The sequence below is a fragment of the Babylonia areolata genome, chromosome 34 (assembly GCF_041734735.1).
Source record: "Babylonia areolata isolate BAREFJ2019XMU chromosome 34, ASM4173473v1, whole genome shotgun sequence".
Classification (NCBI taxonomy): Eukaryota; Metazoa; Mollusca; class Gastropoda; order Neogastropoda; family Buccinidae; genus Babylonia; species Babylonia areolata.
This window is the reverse complement of record NC_134909.1, coordinates 7,363,191-7,373,190: the sequence shown is the minus strand read 5'-3', so window position 1 is coordinate 7,373,190 and position 10,000 is coordinate 7,363,191. Positions and strand designations below refer to the sequence as shown.

General features: G+C 38.1%; 2 protein-coding genes across 6 annotated transcripts in view; one reads left to right on the top strand and one right to left on the bottom strand.

The window, feature by feature from the left end:
• LOC143277658 (uncharacterized) overlaps positions 1-10,000 on the bottom strand; it is a 615,105-nt gene that overhangs the window by 265,182 nt on the left and 339,923 nt on the right. The gene's annotated exons all lie outside the window — the stretch shown is intronic.
• LOC143277440 (activating signal cointegrator 1 complex subunit 2-like) overlaps positions 2,303-10,000 on the top strand; it is a 53,661-nt gene continuing 45,963 nt past the window's right edge. The window contains exons 1-4 of one of the 4 annotated variants that reach the window (XM_076582255.1): positions 2,303-2,770; positions 7,270-7,424; positions 8,361-8,522; positions 9,734-9,792. In XM_076582255.1, the coding sequence (XP_076438370.1) occupies positions 7,347-7,424; positions 8,361-8,522; positions 9,734-9,792 (299 nt within the window). In that variant the 5' untranslated portion in view covers positions 2,303-2,770; positions 7,270-7,346. The remainder of the gene's footprint in view (positions 2,771-7,269; positions 7,425-8,360; positions 8,523-9,733; positions 9,793-10,000) is intronic. The other 3 variants (XM_076582251.1, XM_076582254.1, XM_076582250.1) reach the window with 3 other exon arrangements.

Sequence of the window (10,000 nt, the reverse complement as noted above, 5' to 3'; positions counted from 1 at the left end):
CTACTTGCTATCAGAGCTGCTAATTCTGTGTAGATATCAGCACACACGATCGCATACTAAAATTTTCACTTTTTTTTCCCCCACACCACAACTGCAAGAAAAATATGGTTTACAAAAGCCCACTCGCTCGCATATTGAAAACACAGCACAGCACGCAAAACATTGCTGCAATCGCGCGGGCTTCTGAAATGTGTAATATTGTTTAAAGAAATATGTTCAATTCTTTTTTGTCTTTAGAAATTAACACTTCTGGCTTCTTAAATGCTAAAAGAACTGGCAGTGCTGTTAAGAGCATGGCATTTAGGTTGTTACTAAATGCCCCATATACAAAATATTGTGAAAATATTTAATATACATGCAAGGGTCGTTTAACGGTAGAGCACGTTTTAACCCGCTGTTTAGAAATGAAACCTTTTTTGCCTCCAGAAATTACTAAACACGTGTTACCAGTTTCAAATGTTGATTTTTGGGGGAAAAAGCTCTGTATTTCAAAATTTTCTTTATTAAAGTTAGCTAGTTATGTGTTAAATAGTCCAGTTGGTTGTTTATTGTAGGTCCCCATATCATCCTCGTTTTGAATAATAATCTATAGAAGTATTGCATACAATATTTGATTATTGATTAATTTTCTGCCCTAATTCCGCTTCCCACATCCCCCGTCTCACACACTTCCAGTATTATGTTTTTCTTTCTCCAGTCACTGCCACCCACCCTCTCCATGTTACATTTTGTACTCTATCTTTTCCCCATTATGTTCTGTCTCTCTCTTTTCCTTCCTCAATCCCCTCCCCCTTGCCACCCCCCACCCCCCGGCCCGCAATTCCCCCGCTTCCTCCCCCCTCCCTCCCCACTGACCTCAACCGCCCCCTTTTCAGTTGAATATTTCTTCCCCTGCCATTGATTTTTCACAAATGATGATTCCTAATTGATGATAATGATAATCACCATTATGATAGAAAAAATAATAGTACAAACAATGATGATAATAATGATAATATCATTTATTTTCAGTCTACTATCATTGTCTTAGATGGACATATATTCTCAGTCTAATTTCATCATCTTAGATGAACAGATTATACATGAATAAACGACTCTCTCTCTCTCTCTCTCTCTCTCTCTCTGTGTGTGTGTGTGTGTGTGTGTGTGTGTGTGTGTGTGTGTGCAGTGTCAGTGTGTGTGTTTGTTTTGTGCTGTGACAGTGTGGGTGTGTATATGTGTGCTTGAGCTGTTGGTTCACATAGCTTGAAACCAGCCTCCCCACCCAACTCAAACATAAGTCCGGCACACAAACTTACACACACACACACACACACACACACACACACACACACACACACACACGTACACACACACACACACACTCTCTCTCTCTCTCTCTCTCTCCCCCCTAATTCTAGCTTCTATCTCTCTCTAACCGACCGTTGCAACACACACTCACACACACTGAGTGGAACACGTTCACAAACTCTCTTTCTCTCTCTCTCTCTCTCTCTCTCACTGCCACACACACACACACACACACACACACACACACACACACACACACACACACACACACACACACACAATGACACAACACACACACAAAGCGCAGAGTGAATCATTCACACACAAACTAACACACTTGACACATCGACACACTACTCAGAAACAAACACACGCTCACAAACCTGCACTGATCAAAATTTTGTTTAGATCAGTGCATTCAAGCACACCATGGCACACTGACAGTACACAAACAGAACGTGCGTGCATGCCGTGTACTTTTTTGCGTCTAAGTGAACAGCCGGAACTAAAATCGGCTAAGAAACACACACACACACACACACACCCACACACACACACATATTTCGAAAGTGACACACGCAGACACAATCACTCTCAACTGAATCGTACTGGTCGAAGCCATTCACAAAGCTAAGTTTATTGATGTATGGACATCTTGCCTCAAGATCAAGCTTGTCAAGATTCTTCCTATTTTCCTTTGCTTTTCTATTTTACACTTGTTAATCGATCCAGAGCACGAGATATTTGAGCATGTCGGATCGCCGAATCAGTCTCAGTTTCAGTTTCAGTAGCTCAAGGAGGCGTCACTGCGTTCGGACAAACCATATACGCTACACCACCTCTGCCAAACAGATGCCTGACCAGCAGCGTGCCGAATCAACGAAAGTGCTGTTGAACGGACCGAAATGAAGGGAAATAACCCTGACAGTCCTAGTTTCGTGACGTCATCGCTCGTTCCCTTCACACACACTTCTTCCTGCATGTCCATCAGCCGTTCGTCCGACATGTAGGGAGACGCGCAGCGTGGAGAGGGAGAGAGAAGAGAGGAGGGTACATAATTTTGGCCTTAACGGTTAAGGCGCAGCTGCATGTGGAGCTGCACTCAGGCCCAAGGCCCTGTAGCAACCTAAGTGAAGCTGCAGGCCACACACACTCTCACAAGAGCGTCCTGTGCAAGCACAGGCAAAACTTACTGCAATCAAACGAACGAGTTAAAGGGGCACGACCTCGGCCGGAAGTGTCGCCATTAAATGTTTAAGGGTGTGTAGCCGCAGTATTGTGAAACGAAACTCATCTGTTGTGGTAGGTTAACAGCTTGGAACGAGTGAGAGCAAACGTTTTGGTGTATGTTGTTTTTGTAATTATTACTCTTTGCGCATTTGACCTCGTTTCTTTTACATACGTGCTACCGAAAATTGGTACTTTGCAGTGCATGTTGTTTGTCACACATCGTCTGAACAAGAACTTGGTGAGACATCGAGTAAGCGCTGGAAATGATGATATATTATTATATTGGCGCATTTTTGTTACTTGCAGTTGCAGAGTACATAACATTGTGGCATAAATTCTAATCTGGGGGTGTATTAAAACAGTTGACTGAAGTGATGGGAGAGTGGTTAATTGAATCTACAGTTATTATATTATTATGAGTATTTACTTGGCCCAGTGCTTTTTGCAATATACATAAATGACCTCCCAGAAAGTATAGAAAGGAAATGCAAACTATTTGCATATGATACTAAACTTCACGGCAATGTACAAAAGAATACTACACTGCAAAAGGACTGATAGATGGAATCTATATTTTAAAGTATCAAAGTGTACAGTAATGCACATGGGAAGAAAAAATCCAGAAAACAAATACCATATGATAATAGAAGACACCACACACAACATTGAAAAATGTGAAAGTGAGAAAGACCTTGGCATATTTTTTGTTAATAAACTGTCATTTGACATGCATATACAGAATATAATAAATAATGCCAACCAGAAGATAGGAATAATTAAGAGAACATTTACCTATTTAGAGAAAGATATATTTCTTAAACTGTATAAAGCATTGGTTAGATCACAAGTGGAATATGGTAATATTGTGTGGCACCCATACCTCAAGAGACAATCTATAGAAAGAGTACAAAGAAGAGCAACTGAGTTATTAAAAGAATGCAGATCTATGAATTATCGACAGAGACTTATATACTTAAATCTGCATTCATTAAAGGGTAGAAGGCTAAGAGGGGATTTAATAGAAACATACAAAATGTTAAATTGCTATAATGAAGTTAATGTGAATAATAATTTCAGAATGTCAGATTATGAGAGTACAAGGAATTCAATGATGAAAATTTGTAAAGAGCACTGTAATACTAACATCAGGAAAAATTCATTAGCTAATAGAATTGCACAAATATGGAATGCATTACCTATCAAAACTAAACTTGCACAAAATACTAATGTGTTAAAAAATCTCCTTGACATGAAAATCAATTTAAAAAAAAAACAAAATTGGCTTTGACGAGTGATTTACAGTACTTGTAGAAGGAAACATATATGTATCCCATAAATAAAAGGAGACCGATATTGAAGGGGACATAAAAAAGGTTGTGAGACCTAGGCAGTCAAATGCCAGTCCCTACACTACTATTACTATTACTTACTATTTACGCCCAGTTTTGAAAGTAAGCTACAGGCGTTTACAAACAGAACACATATGTTAATATCTAAAATGGAAAAATTGAACACGAGATACCAGACATTATTAAATATTATTCACCCTTGCCACCCCTTGCCCCCCACCCCACTCACACCCACCCACCCACACACCCACAATACACACAAGCTCATGCGCCGCACACACACGTCATAGCACACACATACTGACATAGTACACATTCAAAAATACAGCCAACAAATTCTGAAAAGTCGCCTATCAAAACTCAGCATAACCAGCCATAAGAGTGTTTCCATTTTCACTGATATTTTACAATAAATTTCAACCACTGAATGTATATTCTAGCAGATGTAACAGCAACGTAACATTTATAAAGTGACAGTTTCCTCAATTTAACACAAAAATTATGATGAGGTTTTCACATAGCTACACATTCTGTGACAATCTCACTCAGAACATCTAGTTCATAACATATATAATGGAATCAAATTTATGTCCTTTTCTTATCAAGTAATTTGATAAAAAAAAAAAAATTTTAAAACACCAAAAAGACTACTGTGATGACCCAAGCAAAGTTATCCAATGTTTGCTCCATAACTGTTACGAATAAATTTTCTGTACAACAGAAAAATGTTTCTGTCAACACACACACACACACAATTGAAGATGAACAGCTTCCAGTCAACTTATTATCTCCATAAATGAAACACTCAGAGGAGTGAGAATTTCTTGTGACCTAATATACTAATTGAGTCATTCATAACCAAACATTTATAATTCTCCAATAATGACATACTAAAAAACAATGCCAACGGCAATCAAATAATAACAGTAAAAACATTCTTGCGATGAATAACCACAACAGGAATAAAATACGAAAATTATTTAGCATTCCTAGTACACATCACCATTAGTATCCTTACGTCGACATGCATACCAAGTTCTACAACTTGGTTGTTTTTGTTTTTTTTCCATATTATGCATTTCCACAAAATTTGATATTATTTAAAATAATGCCATGTATTTTTTCAATTATTGAAACTCTGAATCTCATACAATGATATATACTAAGTTCTGCATCACATTATTCATTAAATGATTAGTGAAATGTATTGCTGCCTACTGTAATCATTTTGTTTATTTTATGGCTGTGATCGTTTCCATTCACAAACTCGGAATCAATGATTGTGAATTGCATGGATCATGCCTAGATATATAGTGTACATTGGTGATCTTTGTTCTTATCATTCTTTAGTCGTAAAATCAGTGTAATTTTCCATATTATTATCTAAACTAGATTTTACCCTGATCAGAGACACTGAGCTGGCAAGGTTTCCAGGCAGTCATAAGAAGGCAGAGCATTAAGTCTCCTTCACGTAACTTAAGTTACCTGGATTAATTTTTAAACAGACAAACAAGCCAAGGCCGTGACCTCATGACACTTCCAGCCTCAGACATATGCTTTGTCTACTCTAGGTAGATAGGTTTCCAATAATTGTTTAATAGTTCCTTTGGCATCTATATTATTTTTTAACACATTGTCACAGTCGACAAAAACTGAACTAAAATAAATGGTGTAAATTACATTTTTTGCAGACTGGTTACATATATATATATATATATATATATATATATATATAATCTCAGCCCAGCTCCGTTTCAGACATCAGACATCGTGACATATGCTACATGACCATGAAAACAGGATCCCAGAGCAGCTGAAAGAGTCTTTAATTTGAATGAAAATCCCCAGTGTAAATGTCACTTTCATATGATCTGCCAGGAAGGCACCCATTTGATAGTACACCTTGTACACTTCAGATAACTATAAATCAAAGATGCTTTTTTCATGAGCAATACAATTTCAGTGCTATTTGTTTGACAGCATTCTGGAATATAATAATAATACTGTGTGACATTGTGACATTATGAATTTAATTGAAAATGTTTAGATCTATTTTAAATCAAAGTTCATGCAAAACAGCTCTATCAATAGGTGTGTCAGAAACTACTAACCAGAACTGCAAATTACGGAATAAAACTTTTGAAATGCTAACATGAATTTGGAGATATGGCAAGCGCATTGGGTTACGCTGCTGGTCAGGCATCTGCTTGGCAGATGTGGTGTAGCGTATATGGATTTGTCCGAACGCAGTGACGCCTCCTTGAGCTACTGAAGCAAGTTCCACAGTCTTCATTTACAGTGCACTTTCCTTTTTAGGATGCCAAATCACCCACACACACAAAGCTGCAATAACATTTTTCATGGACTTATTTTTGTTAATCTTGGATATGAGACTGATACAGTGATACTGATAGATCAAAGTATTGCTGTTGATAGGAAACACTACATTAGTGAACAATTGATGGATGTCACAACTGTTTCTGTTTCTTGGGACCATATATTGGCAGTCTACGCCTACCATGACCATAGCAAATAACAATGCTTGAGTTTTCAGGAATATGAAATACAGTTGTGAAGGTCTTTGTTGTCAGAAAAATTGAAAAAAATAACATAAAAAGGCTTTTAATCTCAAACAAAACGATGAACATGGGGTGAAGGCTGTGAAAAAGTAGAGACAGACTTCACTTCTGGTGGTTGTTTTTTTTTCCAAATACAATCTCGTATTTGAGATTAAAAAAATCTGTCCACACTTATCTTAATCATTAATGAAATTTGAAGAATACAACTCAAACTCTATTTTCAAGACTATTGCTGTGGTGACTGTGCATGGAATATGTTGGAAACTGCGTAATTTATGACCCAGTGTTGACCCACTTTCGGACATAGACAGGACCGGTGAAATTATTGATCTTTCTTTTGATGAAAATGTTTCAAAATGTTTGTTGCTAGGGTATGAAAAGCACCATAGGTAATGTGTTCTTCTTCTTCTTTTTTTTTTTTTAAAGTGTGAATGGCATAAAAAATAAATGGAAAAAAAAAAAAGACTTCAGTTTCAGGCTTGTGTGGAATAGCAAAATCGCACCCTTCTCTTTTCTCAGACCCAGACACACATCATCACGTCTCACACAAATGAAACACAACGTTTTGAAGAAACATTAAGTATTCAGGAAGGGGGTGGTGGTTTTTTTTTGTGTGTTTTTTTTGGGTGGGGGGTGGGGTGGGGGGTGGTATTCAATTTTTTAAATCTAATTTGTAAAAACCATACACACAAAATTGACAGAAATGTAAGATGATGTCATAAGTAAGATTGATGTCCTGAAAATGAAAAGTTAACTCTGACCAGAATTCTGTTAAACCTGCCGCATGCTATATGATTAATAACAGTGTGGTGTTGTTTCAGCTGAAGGCATTGGAGCAGTATCCTTTTCCCTTGAACAGTCAGTGAACAGAGAACGGTGAGAAACTTGAGCCGCGCTAATGTCACTGTCAGGAGTGGCGGGAGCTCCTCTGGACAAAAAGGAGATCATTGTTGGCTCATCGAAAAAACCTGCCCTGGTGAGAGCTTGTATATTATATTTATTTGAGTGGAAATGGTGTTGTCACTAATTGGTTTGCTCATGGTGGTATTTGGTTTAATAGTAGTACCCACATTATTGTCTTGGTTTGCCAGATTTTATTAGTTTAGTCCTCATATGTTATCAATAACATTTTACATGCATGCACTTGGAACACACATGCACACACACACATGCACACACATGCATGCACGCACACACACACACACACACACACACACACAGGCACACCCATGCACACACACACATTCTGTCGCTCCCCTAAACACATACACACTATATATATATATATATATATATATATATATATATATACCTATTGATCTGAACTGCACAAAATGTTCACTCAGAGATTAGCTTTGTGTCAAAAATTGTTGCCCAGAAATTGGTTTCATTCTAAAAAGGGTCACCTAGATAGGTTTTATGCCACCGCTGAAACAATTTCAGCCTGAGATTATGCATAGCTGCCAACAATTCCTAATTCATAGGAATTTTTATGCATTTTAGCACTGATTCCGAAATAACAATTTTCTGCCTATTTTTTCTGAATTTCAAAATTTCAACATCCCCACCACCCTCCCACACCCCCAAAACAAAACAACGTGAGAAACTAACCCGCTTGTTGGGTCTGTACCCTGATCCACGTTTTTCAACTGGAAAACAGTTACTCTGCATGCGCAAGGCGCCAGTGCTGTTTTAACAACATGGCATCGAGCAGTGAAAGTCCATGTGATGTGGGCAGCAAATCCGCGAAAGAAAAGGGTCCATCAGTGCTTAACTTCACAGTGTAAGGAACAGTTTTCATTTATCGCTTCATGCCACTCCCCCTTCCCAAACCCACTCCCCGTCAGGATTCCTAATTTTGGGTCTGGAAGGTTGGCAGCTATGGATTATGGTTTCTGTGGCTGTGTTGCAGCACCCAGACTGGGTGAGTAGCCGAGGGTTTGTGGCTTATGTGGCGCCGCCTCTGGACAGCAGCGACCAGGGGCAGATGGGAGAATGGCTGGAACGTCTGCAGTACATCAGCACTGACCTGCACTGGCTTCTGCAGCTGTCACACCAACACTTCTGGTGCCAGGTGAGGGTCGGGCTTGGTCTTTGTGGCACTCGTGTGTGCTGACACACAACATGGGTCTATGTAGTATATATATCTATATGTGTATATACAAAGAAAGATAGATAGATAGATAGATGCTCTTTCAGTTGTCTGTGTGAGTGGGGGGTGGGGTGGTTGGGGGGAATGAGTGTGGGTGTCTTTGGTAAATTTTTAACATAATACATTTTCTCTGAAAACGCTTAGTCTGGTTACACCAAGTTTGGCTTAGTTAAAAATAGAAAGAAAAAAAATCACTTCTTCACACATATTACAATTAGAGTGGCTAGCTCTTTTTGGAAAATGGTAGGCTTTAAGTTTAAGGCCAGACTTTGAAAGAGCTGAGTTCAGAAACCGAAAGCTTGTTCAAAGTGTAACATCCTGAAGCAGAGAAAGAGTGGCAGCAGACTTTTAAGAACAAATGGAATGCTAGGACATTTAGACAATTTAGTATGGCTTTTACAATTTTAGAAGATCCATTAAATGTTGTTTGGGAAGTTTCTGGTTTGTTGATGATTTTGACTTGATTGATGTCTGCATCTATGGGTTGATTTGTTTTCACAATACTTAGGCATTTGTTTATTTATTTATCTTTTAAACATTTCTATACAAAATTATCTATTTTTACATTACAAAACAATACTTTGGCATTTATTGTGCGTTAAAATGAACGAGAAGAAGAAAGAAAAAGAAGATCCTGGTTCCAACTATGTCTGCTTTACCTGCGGAAGAGACTCCCATGCAAGGATCAGATTGCTGAGCCGCTCCAGAAGCTGCTGTCTACAGGACTAATCTTGACCGACCATTGTCTGGCGAGTTAGATGGATCCGGATGATTATCGTATTTGGTTTTCAACCGATCATGAAAAGTTCAGTGTTAGTTCTGGATTTATATTAGGCATATTAAAACATGGTAAATTTTTTAGTTAAAAAGAAAAAAAAAAAGAAAAAAAAAAGAATTGTATGTTAAAAAAAATCCTTAAGTGTGTGATGAATGTTACAGTTTTTTACGCTCACTAGGCCTGATGAGCACATTGGGTTTATTCAGAGGTCAGACATATGATCTGCCCCAGCAGGTGTGGTGTAGCGTGTGTGGATCAGTTCGCACCTCCTAGAAACTGAAACTGAAAATGGTTCAGTTTAATCAACACAATTTTAGTGTATCTATTCATTCACTTAGGTGTGTGATTGTTGCAGGTCATTTTTGATGAGTCATTGCACAGTTGTCTGGATTCGTTTCTACGATATGCCCCAAGGTATGCTCAGCTTTATTTTTCAATGGAAGTAGATTTTAAGCAAAAATTTCCATGAACTGAATGGGAAATAACTGTCCACTGATATGACATTACCCTGGTGAGAGTGGACACATACATATATATGTAGAAAACCAGGATATTGTTCCTTTGCTCTGCCGTAGATGGTCATATAGTACTTGCACTCTTCGTTTCTTGTTACAATTTTTAG